The sequence below is a fragment of the Synchiropus splendidus genome, chromosome 9 (genome assembly GCF_027744825.2).
Source record: "Synchiropus splendidus isolate RoL2022-P1 chromosome 9, RoL_Sspl_1.0, whole genome shotgun sequence".
NCBI lineage: Eukaryota > Metazoa > Chordata > Actinopteri > Syngnathiformes > Callionymidae > Synchiropus > Synchiropus splendidus.
Window position 1 is genome coordinate 20,584,939 of NC_071342.1, and position 25,724 is coordinate 20,610,662.

Sequence of the window (25,724 nt, forward strand, 5' to 3'; positions counted from 1 at the left end):
AATCTGCCCTCCCTGTGCTGAGATCAGATTATAAGAGTCAATTAAACTTGGTCTCATCCATAATCTGGGCGCGCTGGCACAGAGGGTTGCAGGGTTATCGGGAATTCAAAATGAAACAAGAGCGCGTATCTGTGCGGATTTACAGGCCATGAATCACCCGTGGTAATAATGACACACTGAGCAACCTGTTGAACCAACATGCCAAAATAAATAAATAAATAAAAAGACATCCGAGGGTTTTTCAAATTCTATTTCCTCCCCAAAACCGTGGCGGCGAATCGCTGATGCATGTCCTCACAAACGTGCTCCTCCCTTGCTTGTAATCAGATTGGTGCACGCAAGAATGCACAAATGTCGTCCGCGAAAAAGGGAAGAAAAGAGGAGCGTGAGGAAAACAAAATTAAAATCCTCCGGAGAGCAGCCTGCAGGCTCTCACCTCCGAATCTCCCACTGTATTTTATGCTCCTTGAGTGGATCCGCTGAACGCTGGGATGGCAGCAGACTGCAAATCAAACCTGGTGTGCAGTGGTGGCTGGTGATGCATTTTTGGGAGGCTGGAGCATTAACTTAATAATAACTCTCATTTATTGTGGTCCACATGGGCCAAAAGGAATAGATACTCCGGCGCTGTTTACTTGATTGATTAGGGTAATTCTTTTGGACAGCGCGGGCCAAAAACAGGCGGCGAATAAACGTAGAGCAAACTGAGCCGTGCCTTGCAGCCGCCATATCGTGTTCTGGATTCTGCTAAATGGAGACGCCATTTGGCTTGGCGTAAATGAGTTACCGACGCCCAACACATTCAGGTCAAAAGCCGAAGTCCAAAATTCAGTCCTCATTTCAGTCCAAGTCACGATGACCACGGTGAAGAATGAACTTCCGAGTGACACAGGCTGAGGAGTCATTCGTAGACGGGGGATCCTCGACTCACGGTGCATCATCCAAAGAGCACGTCGCCTCACCCGCTTGAGACTGTTACTGTACTTCTATACAACGCAGTTCCTGAGTGCGGGGAAGGAATGCAACAGCTGTGAAGACTGCGATCTCCAGTTCAGGGTGAACATTTGGTTGTAGCTACTTGAGGTGCAATGACAATAAATGTTATTTTGAATCAAAACACTTTTCAATTTTCAATCCAAAAACTTTTATTTGAATGAGAACATTTTTTTCCCTTGTTAGCACAGTTTTTCCGATTTGACTTGTTTTATTTTTTTAATATTTTCTTTTTAAAATAAATTAGTCCATCTCATATTTAAAACTTTATTTATGCAGCTTCCTTTTCTTTCCTGATTCTTTTATATACATACATCGCCAAGTCACCGCTTGGTATTTCATCAAACATTTGAATCAGAAGAATAATAATAATAACTTTTATTTGAATTAAAACAATTTTTTTCCCCTTGATAGCACAGTTTTTCAGATTTTTTTATATTTTCTTTTTTAAATACATTACTCTATTTCATATTTTATAAATGACTCTATATTCATTTCATTTGTTCTCACTCAAATATTTTTTTTTAATTTAGTATTTTTTTCTGAAACATAATTTCTCTTCACATTTGTAATACTCATTTGTTTTATATTAAAAACTTCTGACTAAATAGAATATACTCCCGCATGAGCAGAGCTGGACAGTCTCACTCATGGCGCATCACAGAAACGGCTCCAGAATCTCGAGGATCTATTGTGTTTTATATATATATATATCTATATATGTAATACTCATTTGTGTTATATTAAAAACTTCTTTGTTTGACTAAATAGAATATACTCCACATGAGCAGAGCTGGACAGTCTCACTCATGGCGCATCACAGAAACGGCTCCAGAACCTCGAGGATCTATTTTGTTTTATATTTTTCTATCACATTTACGCGACAGGGACTTAAGCACTTTCCTGTCTTTGGTAAATCCAGACACAACATTGATGGGCGGCGACAGCCTCTTGACTTGCCAACAGTGACAGCTACGCACCATTTAACAATAGAGACCGCTGATGTTTATTGGCCTCTTTCATCCTGGCACGCAAGACGAGAGATACAGGCCTTTTATTGTTCACCTTTCTCGAGCTAAAGCACCATGAAATGAGTCATCAAGCCGCGTGGAATCATGTACGCATCCGTCGACTCAACAACCACCAGGCAGCCTGGTCCAACATGTACAATCGAGATGAGAGTTCAGGCTCAGAACTCCGAGTTGCGCTGTGTTTATCTCCTCAAACATCAAGGGGGTATTGTTTCATTAGCATTAATTTCTCCAGAGCCCCAGATTAGAAGTGTTGTATTTAGCTTCTGGCAATTCAAATTCTCGCGCAGAAGTCGGTGTAATCGGTGTTCTTTGGAGATACTTAAAGCGTGACTATCAAATAAATGAGCCGGTTCAACCTTGCAAACAAAGTACAAGCTCATAATTCACTGTAGGCAATCCTGCCTCCCTCGACAAGTGGAACAAAAAAGACGCCAATACTCACACCGGCGGGGAAGACAATGAATCAACATGAAAAAGGATGTGAGGGCAGCGAGGAGATTAATAATGGCCAGAGAGCAGAGCTTCGGATAGATGTTCTTTTTGTCCTTCAGTTTGATGGACAAGATCGTTGAAATTGGGAGTAATGAGCTAGGACTCGCCATCGAATCACGACTTTTAATGATGATGAAACGTCCACGACTCGATCACAGGGTTTTTTTTTTTTTTTTTTTTTATCCAAAAGCTTTGAGCGGGAAGAAGACCTGACTTTGACTTTTCCTCTTCAACACCAAAGAGAAATCTTTTACGCTGTGAATTGCAGAGTGATTCAGTCGCCCGAGTCAAAACACATTCACGTGAGTTAAATATACTTTTCCGGATTCCAGCAGTTACGTGACACTTGTACTCTGGCTTTTACTGTACGTTAATATCTTGAGAGGCTGGAGTCACATATAAGGTGCTGACTATGTGCACATAGTCCCATGCAACAAAGAGACAGCGGAACTCGCAAAGCATTGGAATTCATGTTCAAGGATAACAGTTTATCAAAAACTCACTAGTAAATTATCTGTTAATTTTTCTCATAATTCTGTAGGGAAAAGGTGGATGGTCATATCCAGGTTGGAAGTGGTATCTAATGCCCGTTGAAAAAAATCCTTTCCAAATGATTCTGCATTGATGGACTGACAGGACATGATCGGTTATTATTGTTATTAATACGTTCATGTTGCAGTCGACAGACTTCAACTATCTATTCTATGGATCCTGGTGAATAGCAAATTTGTTCGCAACACAAGCGACAGCTTTACGGTAGGGAGCAACGTGCAATAGAAAAACAAGGAAAATGGCATCGGAGCGGTTTATTAAAAAAAAAAAAAAAAAACACGCTTCCTTTGGCCTCATTTCGGATTTTACGGACCAGTTTGAAGTTGACAAGACACACACTGTATGTAAGATATGTTGTGTAGAAATATGCAACTAATCTACTCTAAAATTTCAAAAGGACATATTAGTTATATTTTTAGTCTGACGTCAAACGGGCCACACAAATACAGACATAGGGCCACATATGGCCCCTGGGCCGCACTTTGCCCAGGTCTCATCTACTGTTTCAGTCATGGGAAAATCTGCAGGTTTGCCCCCGGTAAAAACATGGGAACCAAAAAACACACTGTTATCCTGCAGCCACTTCACAGAAAATGTTACACCTGCAGTGTGCAACGAAAGCAAAGCTAACATAAGTGTAGAACAGAGGTTGTAACTGGAATGCAGTGAGTAATTTATTGGTGTCTGTGAGATGAAGAGAACAGTTAATAATCATAATGAATGAAATAAAAATTACAATAACAAGAGTTGAAATGAATACACTTGCTTGTCTCCATTGATGCAAAGCTAGATTTTCAGTTACATAAGAATTCAGGATGTAAACTGTTGCAATGACTCATGATATTGAAAAGTACAGGGAAACCCTCCCCTGTTCACAGAAGAACCTCAGAAGGGAAGCATTTGACCACCACATGGAGAGCCCTGCCCTCTCCCAACACCGCTGTTATGAAAACATGATGGTTGATTCTTAACACCAGCAACATTCTGTCAGACTCAGCATCAGAATGTTGATGCTCCGTGTGATTCTCTGCATGAAGATGTCTGCTTCCAGATGCTTAGACTGACTGATCAAATCGTCCTTTCAGTTCAGAAAGACACAGTTTCTGACCCACTTTGACACATGTTGTCAGACCAACATATATGGCGCCCAACGTGGGGATAAAGATCGCTATGGAGAGCAGCCACTTAAAGTGACTCTGGTCAGGATGCTTCCCTTATGTGGGTATGTCCAGTTGGGTGGAGGCCCTGGGGCAGACGCAGGACACGGTCTGTCACACGGTTGGTCTGGAAATGCCTCACTACGCCTACAGAAGTAGTCTTTGGAGGACAGGAAGCCTCTTCACTTTGACAACTAACACCACAGCTCAATCTCAGACACACATATATTCATCAATTCTCTTGACAGTGAGTAAAAAGCTTCATTAGAATTGGGATTTATGGTCCTGCAGTGGGGCACGAAGGCTTGGAGCACAGTTGTGGATCAACAAGTGAGACGGAATACTTGAATCAAAGGTGATACATACGCAGCAAAATGTCTTCAAAGGTCATGGAATATTTCATCTTTATTTCTCTAACCTGCTTGGCCTGTGTGGTAACTCCATCTGGTGAGAATTAAAAACAAATACAACTTTACATTGAGAGTTCGGCTCCAGTCACCGAGCTCTAAAACTAAATGAAATCCCTCACTGGTCATATTTCAGCTGAGGCTTTTACATGTGTAAGTAACTACAACTCAAAGATGCAGTGGATCTGAAGGAAAAGTAAATTAAAGTTAAAACAGGGCAAGTCTCTTGTCAACAACTCATGATAATCTAAAGCAGTTTTGGTCTTCATCTGTGGCCAACAGCTCAGCAGATGCATCCAGATTTAATTCTAAGGGCCTCCTGCAAGAAAGTCGAACTCTCTGTACATTATTCATCAGTTTTCATTTTATCGTTGAGGTCTGCTGGTTTTCAAGTGATTGCATCGGAACCAGTGGAGAGAATTCCATGCATCGAACCACGATTCCTTCTGGGACAAAGCTTTCCGTGAGGTAATAAATCTTCAACGTAGAGTTGTTGATATCAATACAATCGACAAAATGTCCATCAAAATCAATAACAAGCATGTTGCTTTCGATGAAGACAAATGCCTTTTCTCATTGCATGACATCAATACACATGTGACAAAAGTTAGTAGCGTCACGTTCTTTCATTTTATTAAAAGAAGAGCGTTTTTACAAGACGCCTTCGAGCTCTGTCCTGCTTGTTTCCAGTTGTATGAGCTGCAGGTTACTGCATCCACCTTGGCTGGTTCAAGCTCGAACACTGTGCCACAGTGAGTAAAATCTCCCACAGATCAATGAAATGAAGATTTTAATCCACGTTCAGATGAATGTTTCGGAGCTCTATTTCGGTTCATGTGGGAGTGTGAGAGAGATAGATGGTCGGGAGGTGTTGTCTGAGAGCAATGACTCATCTCTTCCCATCGCGGCTAACTACAGAGCAATCAATGGTCCGGCGCTCTATGCGTGTTCTCCAAAGACTCCACATGTGAGCACACACTCCTGCCGCGTCACGCCCGCAGGCGGGTACGCGGAAGCCCAAAGCTGGACACACATGACCGAGACGCCTCTTCCACAAACCGCTCACGCTCTGCTCTCAGAGACGGCACGCCACTCGGCACACAGATAGGAAGAATACATTAAAGCCGTCCACACCTCCTTTCTTTGCAGGTCGGAAAGCATGTCACCATGAATAGAAGTAAATCCGCACGCGGTGCTACTTAGCGGATGTAAACTCGACAGAGCAACAGGCGCACACAGCTCTGCTATTAATGCACGGCTCACCGGCGGCAGGGGTCTTTGTGGATAAATGCGCTTAGGTCTGACTGCCTGGTGCTTAACAGCTGCTTTTCCAGACATCTGTTGCTGTCCACCATTTGCACCAGCTCTTTGTCTCGCCAGCGCTTCAGCTCCGGAGCCGCAAAAGAAACCAAACTACCACAACTCAGTAAATATGAAAACAACGGCGACGTTTTGATGTTTTGTTTTCAGCACTGTCAGGAAATGTAACCAGCGCAGGGCCGTCGCTGCCATGTTCTCTCACCGAGGCGGCTTTTAGTCCCCAGAGACGGAGGCGCTGAAAGAGAAGAGGTGGTGTGATAGATGCACTTGAACGCAGTCGACCGTGCCGAGAATAAATGCATGAAGAATATGTTATGTGGCGCAGCTAACAAAAACAGCTTGTAGCGGGGGCAACAATGAAAGGCAGTGATGGCGGAGGGGGGAGATGATAAGGCGATAAAGAGCGATCGGAAACAGACAGAGACAGATGGCGGGAGCCGGGACAGGTTAATCATCCCCACTTCAGACGAGAATGTGCCACTGAAATTCCTCCATCAGCACGACAATTCCGTTTAATGTCATTTCTGATCACAGGCTGCTTCGCGTAATCTCCTTCCACCATCTGATCGTACGAACGTCCCGACCCGAGCGGACGCTCCGTCTTTACATGTTTGCGTCTCGTCGGGCCCATTTGTAAATCAAGGACTAGGCGTCAGGACAGTGCGAGAGGCGAGGGCCTCAGTTCAGAGATTAGCTTTCACCTCCAATAGCAGAGCGCATCACTCACAGGCTGGAATGAGAATTTGGGAGGAAGACTTTGAAGTGGGAAGAACACATGGAGAGGTGGCGGGGAGGGAGATGGGTGTGTGTGAAAATATCGAAGAATGATTCATTCTCGACGCTTCTTCAGCCTCTCTTTCAACAGTGAAAGGATGGAGAATTGAGGATCAAATCTATCACCCTTTACACCCCACTGCATCTTTCTCGCCGACATTTGCGAAATGAGATGGTGATTGTTGATGTGTTCATTCTTTGATGTGTTTCTTTAGCGGGTCATTTTTAAACTCCAGCAAACTGAAGCTACTCCAGTGGACGCAAACTACGCTGCATCACTCGAAATTGTATTTGTCTTTGTATTTCAATTGGAACAAACAAGTGGTGGATGTGTCGTATTTAAATTTTATTATTGACCAAAATGTTTGTGGGCAGATTTCCTAAGGACCACGTTCAATCATCGTAATAAATATACAAAACACTTTATGGTCATGCACGTCGCTTGAAGAAAGCAGTACAAGTTTTCATGCACAGAAACTTGGACTGAATGATTTATCGATATAGGAAGCTCCTCCTTCTTACGTCCCTAACCTAGACGTCACGCAGGAAGGGGACACATTTGCCTCCATTGAAACGCAGTAATACCAAAAACAGACAACGGAAACAAAAAAAGGCAACATTGATACGCTAAATGTCGTATGTTACCCAAACCCGAACACAGTGCATTGGTAGGGCTGCCTCCCCAAAAGAGCCATGAAGTGAATTATGACATGAGGGAAAGGCAAAATACAGTCGGGGACATTCAGAATTCAGACAGAAAGTCATCAGGGAATCTTTCCCCCCGTGAGTCACAACAACACTGCTGATAGTGAGCTGTTTTGAGGGCACCACAGGACCTACCGCGTCCTTGAAAGTACCACAGACAGTGTATTCATGAAACACATTCATAACTTTTATGAGGTGATTTCCGACCGAGCTTCAATAGAAGATCGATGTAAGAGCGATAGCCAACGCAGAGGAGCCTCCAAATAATCCGGTATGGGGCCGCAACATGGAGGAGCCACTTAGACCTCCAAGACAACATCCATTAGGGTCTCAAATGAGTCAGTAAAGTCGAGGGCCCACGCTATTTCACCGCTATAAACCCTCTCTTTTTTTACTGCGACCGTCTTGAGCCTTAATAGTCGTCGGTAAACAGCTGCTACACCAACAGAACATCATGACAGTGATGTATTGTTAATATTTTACGAGATTCCCCCGAGTTTACAGGCATAGAATCTTCTGAAATGTTGTGACTTGCATTGCTGAGCTGTTCATCCCACTTTTCCTGGATATCAAGTTTCAATAAATCCTTCTATTTGAGACATCAGAGCGTCTCATAAATCTCCCTCCGTCACAGCCACCAGCACATTCGCACTTCACATTCTCAATCTTTTATTACAGCTCCAGTGCTTGTTGGAGGAGAAGAACCCCTGATGAATTCAACAAATCCCTGGAAATATAAAAGATGAGGACGTGGCAGTGATCTAACTGTGTTATTAAGACTCGTATTTATGATCAATGCTCCTCTGCTATGATCTATTTGATGCTTGGAGAGGCAGAAAGGCAACCAAATCTATGCCGTAAATCCTTCTCTGAAGTTGTAAAGATGAACTCAGATCCAACACCAACAACAACACACACCTTTGCAGAGCTCAGAAACATGCTGTTTATTACTACTTTAAACCCCCTATGTAATTACTCAAATACATGGTTTTGTTTTTGCTTTTGTGAAGACAAATCCTTGACAAAAGATAGAAGGATAGAAAGGGCTCAGGGAGCCAATTCTTCAGCTTCAAACAGGAAAGTCCAGATGAATCATCTTTATCTCATTCACCGAACTTGATCACAACTCTCTGCTTCCCGTCCTCATCCGTCGTGAACCTCACTGGTTGTCTTCCTCTTCTTCATCTCCGACATTCTTGGTCCAACACCGTCTCTCCTCTCCACGAGTCCAAACCATCAGACCTCTCTTACTTCTCCGCGTCGGTCTCATAGACGCCTTTTTTGGTCATGTTCTGCCAAGTGACACCCAACTCAGTATCTTCAACTCTGACTCTTCTATGCTTTTTGAGTCTCTAAAACGTGGTAACCGGATGATCGGTCCCATTGTGAGTTGACTGCATGTCGGCGTCATGACTACTCTTTGTATTCTATGTGATGCAGTGCTATGCTACTGAAATGAGGGATGAGGTGAACTTGCCGTAATAAGTAAGAGTCCTCAGAAGTCACTCGCAGTTGAAACGTCATTTGTGTCCTGCCACACATGAGCTCATCCAGACACACAACAGTCAGCACAAACGAGTCGTCATGAGCGCATTTTTTTATAGATCTTAACATGGTCCTCAAACTTGACCGATGTGTCCTTGTTCAAATGCCCAGGACTCTTGTTTTTGCAGAGCTGACGGCTAACATGACATTTCATTTCAAACCTCTATTCACAATTGTAGAGCTTCACAGTGTCCCTCAAAGTTTGGTAGCTGGCTTCAAACTGAATGCTGTATCACATAAATGCACCAACAGAATGTAATTTAAAAAATATGTGGGAATTTATTACAGGGACTTAAGTCGCAAGATGAGCTTTTGAAACTTCCCGAAAACAAAAATAAACAATAGGGATGAAGATACATAAAAAATGCTATAATTAGAATAATAGACAAATAGGCGGATGTTTAATTCATATCTACTGCACATTGAGTCAAAGAACGTTTCATCCAAAAATGGATGCTTTCAAGCACTGAGAGGACCAGTCCTCCGCTCAGCAGCTCACGTCCATCTCTCGCTAACTTCACTGAAGGTCAGCCAGCAATGTTGCTACAAATGAATTGGTGGTCATATTTCAGTGTCTGACTGAATGTGATACAGTCCATTTGTCTTGTATGAGCCTGCATCAGTTGGTGTGCGCGACACAAATACATCATTGAAAGGTGCTTGGGAAGCACTTTGGATGACAAGGTGAACCGTTGGATCTCGACACTTGAGAGACATTAAAAGCAGAGTCGCATTTAAAAAAGCTTGACCAGAGCCACGCTTGCTGCTACTCTGACTCGCAGCCATCTCCACCAGAGCCATCCTGCCTGCATTCTCTTCTGCACCTCCTTCATCTCTGTCCATCACTCTGTCATTCACCTCCTCAACTCCCAGCACCTTCATTCTCCCTCCTTGCTCTAATAACTTTCACTGGATACAGCTTCAATCTAATTTGAAAAACCATCAGTACGGGAACACGATTTGGCAAAAACAAAGAAGCATGAAATCACTCCAAATTACACAAGACTGCACTCAGGCACACAATATTGACTCCCAAAGCATCAAAGAGAGAACATTTGCAATTGGACTTCTTGAGCCGTGAGGTATATAGACAGCACCTCCAACAATCGTGGACATTACTGACTGAGCCAATGTCAGTAAAGTTGGTAGTGATGACTCCATTGAAACACCCCTGTCTCAACATGCAATGACTTCAGTGTCAACATTGGAATGTAAAAGACCGGTTGAAAACTTGATATTTAATGCCTTGGGTGGGAGAGTGTGTTCTGTGGAATCAGACTTGTAAACCACCTCTGAATTCAGACAAAAAAGACCAAAGTACCTAACATGAATTCTCTGTGAACGAACCCAGGAAGCTGCCAACATGAAGTACTGCATGCTAAAATGCTAGGACGCGCAAGTCTTCCGACAGCAGTAAAACCATAATGCCACAAACTAACTAGTGCAACGATGGAATTGGCCGACCTGAAGAGAACCTGTTCTTGGCTCCAAACCAGCCCTTTAATGTTCTTCACATTTGCCTTTTAACCGTCACAGAAAACTCTTCTCACCAGCTTATCCAGGTTCACTTTAGGTAAGACTTAGACAGCGTCACTTCAGCTCAACCAGCAACCGGGGTCACTAACACGGAGGCAGACACTAAATCATATCCATCGATCCCTCTCCCGCTCTAATACCGTTTCATCAGAATCGATGCCAAAGCGTCTTGCATATTAAACGCTGGCCCTTGCGAACAAACTCAGGTTTTAAACGGCTCCATCTGTGAACTTGTGGGTGCCAGATATCATCAGGTGGCGGAGCTGTTTGTGATTAAAAATGAAGAATGGCGGAATAATGAACAAGTTGCTGTCTAACTGAACTGTCTGATCAAGAGCGACATCGCAGTCCTGTCTTCCTAGATATTGTTCTCCAGCCACCGTCGAATGATCACTTCCCTTTGAAATGACATGAGGCTTGTTCTCGGCCGTCCTGTTCTTTTCTCTCTGGAGAGAGTCGCAGACCATGACGCATCAATAGCATCTGCCTAATTAAAAGCCTAGCAACGGCAACCGGCAGCATCCGCTTCACATCCAGCTTCCAGATTCTCCAGAACGGGAGGCGACTGCTGGGCATTTCTGCGCCTTGTTTGCTACCGCGAGTAGACAAATGAACTTTAACAAAGCGATTTGGCCACATGGTTAAATGTCAAAGGCCGTTGTGATCGTGATAGTTTGAGGCAGCAGAGATCATGGCGTACAGTCAACCATTTGCCACGGCTTCATTCTTTAAGTTCATGACGTGAGTTACCTTTAACCTTGCGGTTTTTCTACACTGACCTGACACATCATTAGCAGTCGGAGGGCAGCGGGTGAGCGTTCTAGAGGCAGCCATCTTGGCTGATGAATGTGAGCCGACGTACAGCCATACAGCAGCAGGAACGCTGCAGTAATGGGGCTCTTGTGTTTGTCCACACAGCCGGTCGACATGCAAATGAGCCTGTCTGGTATAGAGAGCGTAAAATGGAGCGACTCAATCGAGAGCAAGTGACAGACACTCCTCATTGTTACCAGAGTGTCTCGGGGGTTGACGCTGGGTCGCTCCAGGGAGCAGCGGATAAATGGTCTGGCGGACGTTGCACCATTTTACAACAGGAACCCGTATTAGGCCTCTGCCCACAACAGGGTGCTTGTAAACTCTTTTTTACATTGTCTGAGAATGTATGGTTTGTGTCGTCTCACATACCAGCGCAGCTCGCTTCACTGCACAGCGACAGCATCATACTTAGTGCAGTAATGTTCAGGGGTATTAAGCGATGGCCATGACTGTATGTCATAAAATTACACAATGCCACAATAGACAGCCACATTATTTAACACGTTTTATTGTACATTGTTGCATAACATGGCATTTGTGAACACTGCATATTTTAGCTACAGCATTGGGGAACATGAAACCCATGGGTGCTTTATTTTTTTGACAGCAATATAACTCAAGAGTGAAGTATAAACTTAGCTCAATAATGAAATATCACAGGACAATGTGTATAAAAATGACTCTTAGAAACAGCTTCTTCTTCAGCATTTCCTGTGGTGCAAGTCTATCATCTTCACCAATCTACATCATCTTCCAGACACACCTTCTTGTCTTTTTAGATCCATGAACTTCATTGGTTGTCTTCCTCTTCTTGTCAACAACACTCAACACTCACTGCCACAGTTCTGAACCTCTCACTCTACTGAGCATGGCTGCCACAATGGGTTCTTCCATGCTTCTGCCCGAACATGTGTTTACTCCAGTGGTGATCTTGAAGAGCAAAGCTTCAGACTTTTCCGAGACCACTGACGTTGTCAAAGAAACACGCCACGGTGTTTGTGCATGCAGTTAGTCGTTCCAATGCGCTGAGCTATTTGGTTAGTATGTAGCATTTTGCACAGATAAAAAGAAAAACGACGATATAATGCATGGAGGTATTATACAAGGAAGCACTTTGATAGCAACGCAGTGCAGTTATATGACTTCACTGCCATCAATGTGCTCCCTAGTATAATTCCATTGAACAATATACAGTGGTACCTCGCTTCTCGACCACAATCCGTTCCAGAAGGCCGTACCAGACGGCTGTTCGAGAAGTGATTTGTTCGAAATCTGAATCGATTTTTCCCATTACAATGAATGGACAAAGAAGTAATGCGTTCCAAGCCTTAAAACAGGCTTTTGTAGGAGTGAATGTCGAGTGTCTGCTGCAGGTGGCTGTTCCTCTATGTGTGTGGCCGCTGCATGTGGGAGGGGTTGCCGAGTGAGTGAGGTCTCTCCAGAAGTGAAGAGGTGCCCGGTGCGTGTCCAGCTCTGAATGTGCGCTTCTGTGCAGTTTGGCTGTGACAAAGTCATAAACCAAGTCACGCTCTGTCCCAGACTCGCCTCATCGCTGTCCCAGCTCCAGCCCACAACAGGACATCAAACCCTGGAGTGAGTGCTCCAGCACCTCCCCTGTGACACTCAACCACGGTCCAGTGCACACCTCAATATGAAGAAAAAACAGTCAGTAAATGTAGCTAATGGGACTCGTCTGCATACAGAGGCTGCGTTATACACAATAACAAAGCGCGTCGTGGGTCAGCTGATCAGTCCACGTGCGTTATGTTTTTTCCGGCTTTTTTCGGGCGCGTTCGAGTTCTGGATTTTCTTTCGAAATCCGAAGCAAAAAATCTCGAAATTTTCATTCGAACTCCAATTTGTTCGAAAACCGAGGTACCACTGTAGTTCTCCTCTTTATCGGCTTACAAAACCACCATGTTTTATTTTCTCTAACCATATTTGGGCCATATAACTACCTGGGTAACCTTATTTAAACAGGGAAAACATGTACGTGCTTGGTCACTTGTGTTTGGATCCTGATGAAGCTGCCAGCGAAGCTACATGCTAACAAAACAGCGCTGCACAATGGAATGACCAGAGAGGTACGTATCAACTCAGACCAAGCGAGAACATATTCCATTATGGAATAGAGGTGGCGTGTTCTTTTAAAATTTAAAACAATTTAGCCAATGGCACATGAAGAAAACCAATGCTCAAACGCTGTGTTTCCAATAAATATTGTGAATACAGCACATTTTCTTTGGAAGGCCATTTATAAGACGAATGATCTTCACACAGAGAAGACTAGTTCTGCACGTGTGACCAAAGCACAGCGAGATCATGAGGACTTATCTAGGTGTTTATGAGCCGTAACGGAACCTCAGATGGGACCACCTCATGTGGTCGTGATTGCTTCTTCTGACCACACCATAAAACTGTCATCACTTGCAGCATCATAAAGCGAGGTGTTTGAATGAAGCTCAGAACACGACTCACGGACGGCAACCTTGATCCTACAACACTAGTGGTACGGTTCACACAGCTGATGACCTGGTTTGTTAATGTCTGACTGCAGTTCTCTGTCGGGGAGGAAGGGGACAGCAGTGACAGAGGAAAAAAAGATCTTTCAAACTAACATCTCACATCTTCACATCTCATAAATGTCTTCACCCAAAGCTCATTTTGAGTTCATTCTTTTTCGGATCAAATGAATGAGCCATGGCTGGAAAACAAAATCAACACGACATTCTTGAAGAATTATTTGTGACTTGAGCCAATGCTGTTCCAAGAGTAGCAGAAGACACCCTTCAGGCAGAATAGAAAATTCCTTCTTGTCGGGACTCATAGGCAAAACATAGTTAAGCTTCCGAGCTGAGCCAGAACTCTGCATTTTCAGGTTGACTCCTTCTCTCCCCTGAGGTCAGCAGTTTTGTTAGTGACTGAAGAAGACAACCAGGGCTGCCATGAGCATGTCCCCAGCAGGGGTGACGATACAACAGATCGCCATATATTCAGAAGATATATTGTCAACAAGAGCCATGAGTTTACTTTACTTTTTTAAAATCACATTATATATATAGTGAGAACAGAAACTAGGCTACTGGTACAAACTCAGTCCAGTTACATTTCACAGACCCACAAAGGTTTGGACAGCTGCCTTTATCATCAACATCACTCCATCGTGCAGCTAGTTGCGCTAAACTTTTACAATGATCTTTGATGCATCGTGGAAATACAGAATATGTACCTGCAGATGCATTTTGCAGATGAGAACGTCATTGCAAGGTCAGGCTACTCATCTCCAACATCAAACAACTCATCTACATGACTGAAAGAATCAGAGTAAAAATTGTGTAAATTGTGTAATGACACCAACATGTCTTTGGGATTCACCACTTGTAGCTTCAACACTTACACGAGTTTCAAACTGCAGGAGGTCTCTGAGTAGAAGAAGGACTTAGAGCTATAGTGTTCTGTTTTGTAGGGATATTTAGACCTCCAATGTCTATTTCTGGTCTGGAAGCAACTGGTTATATTGTTATTGTTGTTACACACATCCTCCATGTAACATTACGGTGGTGGCCAAAGGCTTCTGCTCCATGTAAGACTAAACTAATGATGGGTAGATGTATCGTAGTATCACGAAACAGTCTTGCAGGGTTGATGAAACAGTGTCCTAATATTCAGAGGCCACTAGATGGCGCTCTTGGTTAGGAAATGATGTGAGGTTTCATTGAATTTGTTGTTCAAGTCCAAACATTTTACAGCAGACAGTGCCATCTGGTGGCCTCTGAAAATCAGGTCACTGTGTCGTGAAACCTCATCGACCCTTCACTACCTAAGTCCCTTTGTATCATAAGGGTTTAATTCCTTTTTAAAAAACGTGGTTTCACTAAACCTCAAGTCGTTTGCTACTGCATCAATATTGAGATATCATTCGAATCCCTCAGCCCCAGAAGCAACATGTGGAAGGCTTCCTCAACCAAATAAACAGTCGTATCACGTGAACATGGGTAATTCACAAATAGAAACCAATTATTTTCACCGGAAGAAATATGGATCCAATTGTTTCAGCAACAATTATAGTCTGAAGCTGGGCGCCTTTCACAAACTGGCATTTCTCGAAGGTCAAGTCAGAGCCACACTCACACGTCCATAATCCATGGCATTGATACTTTCTGAAGCTCAGTGCAAAAACGCAAAGCCGTCTCTCGCAAATGTGCGTACAAGCCTGATAAAGACATCATGGCAGGCCTCACCACTGCGTTGGCAACCAATTCATCGGCAGCTATATGAACAGCATCAGGACCACACGACCACCAAATAGGCCATTAACTTCCTGCACACACGAACAAGAACATTAAGTGGAACAATCGTTTCTGCTGCTTGCAGCACTACTGTAATGTTTCACACACTTAGCAGAAGGTGCGCACATCATTTGAATAACAATAGGTTAAAGAATTGCAATTCGTATCCGAGAAGGAAAAAGGAAATTCAATTAAAAACAAAAAAAAAAACAGTTGCACACGTGAAGAGAAGTGAAGGGGAAGGGGCTGCAGTCAGGTTTGCCAGGGAGGAAACTGTTGATGGCAGAGATGAATGGCTCTCTGTGAGCTCTGAACTCATTAGTCAAGGAGAAAACAATCTGCATCACATGTCAGGTTATTGGCCAGCAGCAGTCTGCACTCCTGGGTGCAGCGTGGGGCTCTGCAGAGGAGCCAGACCTTCCTGCACAAGAGCAGCGCTGTAGTCAGCAAAGAGAGATGAGGACTTGAAAGTGCAGCAGCACACACAAATCCCCGTGTGACAGAGGAATCACACTTAACACTTGCAAATGGAACATTTATTAAACATAACCTCAGCGAAACGTCGGCGCCGGAGCGGCGAGGTAACTCAGCCCAAAACACAGACGCCGTTGGATTAGCGCTCGTCTGCTGGTCGCCACGTTTTCGAGCGAGTTGAAGCGAGGGAAGGGTGAAAGGTGCCAGATGCTAAGTGGACTGCGCATAATTAGCGTTTACCAAAATTAGCTTAAGCCGCATAATTATAGCGAAGCTTAACGCAAACACATATCACGCCTGGCTGGTTTCTCTCAGCCGGCTGCATTTAGACTACGGTTGCTGCCCGGAATATTTCAGCAAACAAACCAGAGAATTACATCAAAAGGCTTGAAACAAATCATTTCGACTCGGTGTGACTCGGTCTGCGGGGATATTCTACTTTCAATCCGGAGCGCAAAGCGCCGAGGAAAACTCCGGTGTCAGAAGAGTGAGGAGACAAAACCGCTCCAACTTTTTGTGACGCATGATGACTGACATTGATGAATGACAGGACGTCAGAAAACACCCAGACACTTTTATAGAAGGAGACTTGTAATGCAAATAGGACACGTTTTGTACTGGCAGGTTCTGTGGTTGCCATGCAGAAATGGAACTCAAAGAGTGAACACAAGGCCCTCACAACTCTCAAGGTGCGCCAGGAATACAAGCTAGGATCAGGAATCACACCTGCTGGGTTTGGTGCTTTTGAGTTCTGGTCGTGGCTCAGACTGGTTAACTAATATCTTTGTCAGGTCAAATCAAACCAAGTCCACGTCACGCAAGAAACAGTTTGTCTAGAAATTTTCCAGGATTATACACTGAGATCAACTATTCACAGCGCCCTGCTCAAACAGAGAGTAACAGACAGCGGTGAAGAAGAGAGTGCAGACAGGCTCGAGGGAAAGTTTGAAGACAAACTTGGACGACCAGATGGTTTGGACCAACACACCCTCACTGTCCAGGCCTAATATATAGATGCTGGGAAAGTGTGCTGTTGTGTCCTATACTGACGCCGAAGGCAGCCTTCAGCGTTGCATGTTGACGCCTTATGTTTTGAATTGAAACCACTCCTTCAGTGGCATATCCTGACGTTATAACTGCCGCTACTCATCCACTTGCGGTTTACATAAAGGATCGATTCCGTCAGTGTTTCTAATTCCATATTGTCCCATTATGATCTGTCCACTATTACGTTTTCTTCCTAGCACTGATATATTCCTCGCTAGAAGTGTTGCATTCGACTGTGAATATAAACATCTGTTGACCGTAAACATGGCGACCGTAGCCCATAATGCATTGCAAAAGCACGTATCCTATGGAGCCCTTTACATTCAAGGGATCCAGCCAGACAACGGTCACGCTATACGAGTCAATCTTAACACATAAAAGACATTCATACAACTTGTTTCTTGAATCATGTAAACACACTTCACATAATGTGACACAGTAGCTGCATTCCAGTTACTTCAGAATTGAGAAGTCAGAGTTGGGGACAATATCACGGTCAAGTTCAGTAGCCATAGCTGAAAAACAAGACAAGCCACGGAAGCTGTTCTCGTGTTTGCCTAAGCTGGACTTTGTCTCAACATCTTCATAAATATCGGAGGATGCAGAGGAAACAGAATGTGTTATTCAAAACTTCTACTTCCTGTTTACGTCCAGGGAAGCCATCTTGGATTGCGTTCTTGGGGTGGTATGGATTCTCCACATTTACAACTTGGAAATCCTACACCAGCATGCAGGAGGCATCACTAACAACGAGCACAAGTGGAACGCACCCTGATACAGACACCTCTGTCTTCATGCACATCTTCACAGCTTCTTCTTCACGTCTGAGACAGGAGTGCAAAGCAGTGTATTCCGGGTCACTTTGCATAAAAGCCCTTCCTCTCTGGATCCCTCGAGCTCTATAACCTATAATTCCATTTTTGCGATGATGCAAACATCAGCTCTCTGGCTGTCTTCGCCCGCACATGTCAAGACAGAATGTCGAGACAGAGCGCTGAAACGTGTTTGCAAATCCAAACAGGTCATCACCATTATCGCTCTCCGATCCCTTCATCTCAAACACACACCAACGCTCGCTGTGTAAGACATGGCTGAGAGGAGCGCCAGCCCAGAACACAGGTTTAAAGACCAGGTTAACCCTGCTGAAGCCGCCAGTCGCTGGTGGGCGACCTAAAAAGTGTCCGCTTGCCTCAGTGTCTTCAGATGTGGACAAGAGGCTAATGAGAAAACAGCTTTGAGACATCAGCAAGAACAAAAAGAGTTTGGCGCAACAGTGGATGTGAAAGTTGCCAGAAGGTTACGGTCATTAGCAACGTGTTTCCCACACAACGCAGCGTGAGGACATGAGCCGTAGTTGCTCAACAGGAAACCCCAAAAGTGGACCGTATCAGAATAAACAACTCTTTCCACAGGATTGTTTTAGGACATAACCATGAAGAATTGGAGTCTCCGCGGTGCAGCATGAGACGCTCTCCAATTTAAATTCTCATCGTGACTTCCTCTCGAACGTCACCTGCTTGAATCGGCGCCTGCTCGCGGAGTGCACTTTAGAGAGAAACAAACATGTTGATTCGGGCTTTTCTTGTTGACAGAAATATTTTTAGATTAGCTTCAAAGCATGTAGCTTGAATTTAGAATTTTCTTTGCTTATTTATTCACTTTAAGTGCAGACTAAGATCGGTTTATGGGACCCATCTATAAAGCAGATGCAACTTTTAAACATTTTGCAAACAATTTTAATCATGTTTTCTTTATTGATTGACTTATTTTTTAAGTGTTTTTCATACATTATGATCATATTACTTTCTAATGCTCAATGCAATAACAAAAAAAGTGAAGCATATATTTCTCAAACATCCCATTAAATGTTATACTACGTATAACATTTATTATATGTGATGTGTATATGTGATGACGCTTTACTCCGAGTGTCCTATAACTTTACTTTTTTAATGCTTTTTTTTTTTATTTTACACTTTTTACGTTTCATATTTTTTCATTTTGTTTTGGTTTTTCACTCACGGTTGCTGTCTATTTTTGAATCTTTTTTGGTTTCATATCTTCTATCTCTATTCAACTCCAGCATTTTCTCTGTTTTTGGCTTGCAAACTATTAGACCTCTTGTCTTTTTAACGTATCCTTTTCTCTCCTGTTGTACAGAAACCAAATGCAACATCACACATATCTGTACTGGTTTTACATGAAAGTCCACAGAGCGCTTTGTCAGCTTTCACTGCTCATCCTTGTCAGGGTCGCATCCCAGCCAGGACACCTCGGTCAAGAGGCACAGTTCACCTTGGAAAGGTTTTCTGTCTCCACTTAACCTGCATGTACATTTTGGCTGATAAGCTGAAGGCTAAGTGGGGGTCGCAGTTGATGAGCGTGCTATTAAATCCAGGTGCTGCACCATATGCACAGAGCTTGGACAGAAAATAAAAATACAGTTGAACAAAAACAATGCTACTGTTTTTATGATCCAAACTGATGCTGGCCGGTTAGATATAATCTGACTATATTATTTTGATTTTCATCAACGTTCTGTCACAAACAGAAGATAGAGGTTGGGTTTAGGTAAGCCAACAGATGGCGCTGCTTTCATCCTACATTTGAAAACATGTATACTGCTGTTCAAAGGCCCTGAAACTGTTTGGTCATGGTGACTTCCTTTCAGTTAGGTGGGGAGACACATCAGGGGTTATAAACCGAAAGGCTTCCAAACATCTCCACCACCCCTAACGCTCCACCACTATTGGAACGCTACACGGAAAGGCAAGCATTTTCTACTCCACTGAAACATTGGAAACATTGGAAAGTTGACATTGGCGTCAGTGTAGGACGCAAATGTCCACTTTCCCTAAAGTCAATATATTACGCTATGGGAGTGAGGAGGTGTGGTGCATATGGCACACCTTTCTGTCTTCACTGTCAGAGGTCGCCATGCTCTAAATCTGACTGATGACGGCAAAGACGTGCCGCATTCTCCTGTCGCAGGAGTCGCTCTCACAGAATAACACAAAAATGAGTGCATGTTTTTGACTAATCTATTAGACTGGTCATTTGTATGTGGTTGTAGCAACACTTGCAGAGGAAGCGCTCTCTGCTCTTCTGTTATTGTATTTTCTTTATTGTTAAAGAGTGTACTGTCAAATGTTTTACCATTCCTCTATCCTTCGCTACGCCTATTCACTATAATTTTTACATTTAAAAATGTGTTGTTTATGGAATGTCTGTGTGTAGCTTTACAGGGAACTCCTTCTCACTAATACAAAACCTGACCCTTCACTTAAGCCTTTAAGGGAAACTCCAGAAAAGGTTCGTGGTTCGAGTCATGATGAGCATTTCGCATTGCTCCGTGAGCAGGATGTACATTCGCTGACAAAGAGCTTGATCATCATGTTTGGCTTGAGGTAACCGAGGTGAAAACATTTGCAGTAGAATCTTTGTTGTACATTCAGAACATGTGTCTACAAAAAAACTGTTTGCCTTTGTGACCATATTTTTATATGCTAACATGCTAATGCTAGATGTCAACATTCACCTTCTTAGGAAAAGCAACTCGATTTTTGATTCTCTAACTGACCATCAGTGCGTAGATTTTGTCACCAAAACTTTTAAAAGTGAAACTCGATGATTTCTTAAACAAAGGTTTTGAATGTAGTTGATAGACCTCCAGTTGTCAATGGAGTCTGTGGTTATCATAAACAGCTCCTGTTGCTAGGAGACCATCTGACCTCACTTGGTGTTCCACCCAAACAGTTTCTCTCAGAGTGACCTACGGTCAGTCTTCACACCTCCTCGGCTCAGAATATCATACGCTTCGGAGCAATTACGACTTGTTTGTTATCCACGCGGCCATCACAATAACAACATATAAATCAGGCTTCACCTGAGATGGGAGGGGTTTGGAGACACGGGATGTCTCCTGCTGTTGGGGGTTAAAGGGAGGTGATGAAGGGTGTCACAATGATGAAGACAGATGATGAAGCTCCACTGCTGCAAACGCGTGACTCAGCCCTCCCCTTCAGACACTCACCACGGAGATCGGGGAGCTGTCTGTGGTGCTGAAATCCACAGCGCTCTAACGCTAAAACAACACGACGTCTTTCTGACCCAGATCTGTATCAATCAATCACACGACAGCGTCTGACTAACAATTTTCCCCCCCAGAATCCTGCATTCATTACTGTGAAAACTGAGCAGAAACCGCCCCAAATAAAGTTTTTTTTTAGGAGCATTCTAGTGGTTGATATTCAAGCAGACGCTGCCCCAGAGTCGCTCACTTACCATTCAGATCACAAAGTCATTCCGCATGCGTCATGAGAAAATAAGAAATCCGAAATTGAGTCTCATGAAAGGACAGTTTCTGAGCTGGCTTTTTAAATCAATAACCTGTCAGCTCAGACTCAAAACCGGCATCTTAAAAGCACACTTGAAGTCAACGTGTGTATGTGTGTGTTTCAGGTGACCCAGAGAGAAGAGTGTTTGGTTGTATGTCACAGTCAGTGATGCCACGAGGGGAATAAGTATGTGTGACTTGGCATTGAAGATCTTGTGAGGTCACTAAGAGGATGTGTGTGCGACGGCACGTCGATGTGACGGAGCTCATGAGACCGGTTTGTGCGACGGAAATTGTGATGCTGTAGAAAGAAAGTGATTTGTTTCAGAGCGGCACTGACTTTGTGCGAGTGTGTTCTCTCATGTGGTCTCAGTGTGTGAGCGTGTTGTGTTGGGGTGTGAAAGAGACTGTGATACAGACACTCATGCAGACCTATATGGGCGTCAGGGACACCTTGAATAAGAGGAACATGTGAGTGGGAGTGCAGTGATTCGGGTGAGTTTATTGTCACCTCTCTCATCTGCATCATGTGGATGAATAATGTGTTTGTGTCTCGGCAGCACTGGGCAGTATCTTTTTTAAGTGATAGCATGAGTCACACAAACCTATATCTGTGAGTCATATTCAACACAAAGGTGCTGTGAGGCATGTTTTCACATTTCAACTAAATAATGTGGGACTGAATGAGTGGTGTGTGTGCGTGGTCAAATGACAGCCTCCAAGAGCAGGGTGTGTAGCCACAAGGGGTTAACAAGAAAACCTCAGCCACACACACGACCTGCAGCTTATTACCGTCCAACAACGACCGGGCTCAGTGCTTAAGACACACACCCTCTGTGAGGACATCAAAAACACACACTCTTATGTAACGTGTTGTTACCGCTTCTTACTGTAACTTTCTATTTATACTGACACCAGCTCAGAAACGCCTGCCCAACTTAGTCACCGCTGCCGTTTCTTGAAGCCACCCAGCACTCCCGGACCCTCCGCACCACACAGTGAGGTGGGTTTGGGGAAACAGCTGGTCCAACCAGAGAGCTGCCTCTGAGATGACATGGCAACATCAGACGGTGATGTCACAGCAGAGATCACCACTGTCACAACTGTCTCCAACTTCACACGTAAAAGCCGTCCACAGCCCACATGAAGCTTGGAGGAGAGAGGGTGACATTCCTCTGACGTGATCGGATTATTCAACAGGTCCCTGCAGCAGCTTTCCAAGAAATCGGTCCCAAGAATCACGAGGAAATAAATAATGAAGGCTTGAAAGAGGCGTGATGTCACAAGTCTGTAAATGGGAGTCCTTTTCTCGGGCACTGCGGAGACCAGGCGGGTGTGGTGACTGCATTAATACACGCGCAATCCCGGCGCATTAAACCAAAACGTGGACCCAGTCGGAACCTCCGAGCGTCACATTCGAGCTCCGATTCTCATGCTGAGATCTGTGATAAAACAATGTGGCTGCGCGTCCCTGAAGCTAAGACAATCTGACACCTGGCAGCAGTTAGTATTCTCCACAGACACCCCCGCGGAGCGCCCCGTGTCGCCACTCCGCCGCTTTCCTCTGCGGCTTTTCAAACACACCGAATAGAAACAGCCGCCTCATGAAATATGCAGGTGACAGAACTCGTAGGGGGGGAAAAAAAAGACACATAGAAGAACACAGCAAACTGACCTCCCAGTCTAACGAGTCCCACTCTTCGGTAAACATCCGGAGGATTTCTTGGCATCCAAAGAAAATAACAAAAAAGAAGAGCGCAGCGGCTCTATGGAGCGACTGGGCGATGCGATGCCATTGCGTCTCCCCCCCTGCTTAGAATCCTCATGGAATCAATTTGAAGGCATCTCCGCCGGCGACGCTACGCTTCTTCTTCGTCTTCGCAATCCAACATTTTGCTCGCTCGCCGATGGTTGCGACCAATTAGCGCAGCGGTTGCGCTCGGAGGCGAACAGCTCCTGACCAGGCGCTCCTCCTCAGCATCGCTGCTGCCGCTGCTGCTGCTGCTGCTATGCTGCTTTTGGGAAAGAGGTGGCACACTATACAACACAACTTTCCAGGATACGGGGAGCGCAAACCCATCCCTCAAAACAATTTTCCTCCGCTGGAGAAAATGGAAAAAAAAAAAAAAGAGGAAAAAAAAATCCCTGCGTAAAAGCGCTCCGGTTGATCCGACTGCGGTGAGACGATGCAGCTGAATGAATGAATGACTTACTCACCATCAGCACTGCAAAGTTATTGTGGTGGGTGCAATGAATGGTGGTCGTGTTGCCCCTGGAGCCGGTTATGTGGCAGCCCTCTGCCCTCCAGCCACCGTGTCCATCCAGCAGGTCAAAATCCCAGTAGGCTGCGGTGGGATCTACGCCCAGTGCGAAGTGCCTAAGAGCAATAGTGACGGTGCGCACGGCGCCTCCGAAGCTGCAACCATCTGCAAGAGAAGCGTTGGAAAGTGCACAACTCATCAGACATGTGCACCAACATGTTGCGCACCGCGGTGTTGCGCCGCACGTCCAAAACAGAGCCCCCTTACCTAATTTGGTGAAAGCAACTGGTGTCGAGACGCTCCGGCGCTTCCCATCGTCTGCCAGATTTGACGAATTCCCCGTGCACGGAAAGAGTTTCCCATTGCGAAAGACTATAAACTGCAGTCTGCAAGTGGAGTTATCAACAGATTGCAGCGCAGAGGAGGAGATGTGCGTGTCAGCCAGCGGTAAATGGATCGAGGCGACCGCCACTGAGTTCTGTGCGAGGGAAGGAGGGGGAAAAAAAAACAGGGTAAAAATTAAATAACGTCTCCAGAAATGAGCCAAAAGGTCCCGCGAGAGAGTGGAAATGTTTCCCGGCAGCAGCGGAGGCGACCAGAGAGCAGAAGTGACCGGGGAATCACGTTTGAAGCTCTAGTGCGTCTGTTTGGTCAGACTCCCTGCCGCAGAGGTGGAAATGGTTCTTACCATTTCAGCTTGAGGGCACATCAACACCGAACCATTTTTTTGATTTAAAGAGACACCAGGTCTGACTGCTCCTCACTCATGGCACAGAATACCTGGACATGCAGCACTAAGGTGGATTTAGGAGAAGAAAGGGAGGGGTGAAGGTGAGGCTGGAAAGTAAAGTCATGTTTTTCCTGGATACGTCGAGATCACACTGCGATTGATCCAAATACTCAAACTCAACCAGCCCCTTCTGGATGGCCGAGGTACCAACTAATACCATATTAACATATCAACATAAAGTAGCTGTTGCCACAGCTCTTTTCCCTAACCTGCAGTGGTCAGTACCTGCAACTTCATGATCAAGAAGGCTAGCATTTGCATTTCAATTGAGTACGGGTCGCTCCACACTGGCTGGCTATACGTTGATCAACCGTCAGCTCAGTAACTTCAAGAGTATTTTTGCAATCAGAACCCAGAAAACACCTAAAAGTAGGTGAGCAAAAAAAATCCAGAGCATTTTAGTTTCATGAAAAATGGATATAATGGTGGTCTAGACTGGCTTGAGGTGTCAGTCGTGTGAAGGGTCTCCCAAAACGTTTTCATCTTGTGTCTCAAAACAAACATCAGCTTGTTCTCTTTTAAAGGTTTAAATGGCTCTTTTAAAGGTCCACTGTGTGAGAATTTCTCCCATCTACTGTTGAGACCATGTAAACCATCAACTGTCGCACAGTTGAAAGAAAACATTGAACAGCTACGGTAGCCTTCATGTTTCTGAGATGTCATCCATGTAATTCTACCCAGAGAGCAATGGGGCTTGCAGGGGTGACATCACAGAGAGGAGAAACTGCAATGCATGGTGGGCTAACAGGAATTTACAAAAGCGTCGCCAGCTCTCTGAGCTGAGCTGAGTGAACTTGTGTTGTTGAACTATGAATGAACTTGTCCGTCTGTTAAACTTTGATCATGGTGCAAACATGCTGTGTTATTAACCGTCACACACTTCAGAAAAAATACAGGTTTGCTCATATTTCTCGTTTCAAATGTGGATGAAGAGCCAAGGAATCCATGTCCTGGAAGTAACAAATGTGCAGGGAACAGCCTGGATGGCAGCCATAAGACGCCAAAACATCACCTCGACACCATCAATGGACTCATGGTGGTCAACAAGAATAAACAAAACATAAAATTCTGAATCAAAACATTAGGGCTACAAGCTAAAATAAAGCGGATCATCTCTTTACACTCATCTGAGATTAATTTAGAGTTTATGTTTTGTCAATTCATGGCATGCTTTCATTAAAATTATGTTTTATATT

The 25,724-nt window shown here is 44.3% G+C and overlaps 1 protein-coding gene across 7 annotated transcripts in view; it reads right to left on the reverse strand.

Annotated features, from left to right (window-relative positions):
• Positions 1-25,724, reverse strand: part of LOC128765279 (adhesion G protein-coupled receptor A1) — a 205,080-nt gene that overhangs the window by 47,863 nt on the left and 131,493 nt on the right. For 4 of the 7 annotated variants that reach the window (XM_053875890.1, XM_053875889.1, XM_053875888.1 and 1 more), the window contains 2 exons: positions 24,006-24,216; positions 23,695-23,903 (listed from right to left, as the gene is read on the reverse strand). The exons of 2 other annotated variants lie outside the window; for them this stretch is intronic. In XM_053875890.1, coding sequence (XP_053731865.1) covers positions 23,695-23,903; positions 24,006-24,216 — 420 coding nt within the window. Of the gene's footprint in view, positions 1-23,152; positions 23,325-23,694; positions 23,904-24,005; positions 24,217-25,724 lie in introns of those variants that run through there. One more of the 7 variants, XM_053875894.1, reaches the window with a different exon arrangement.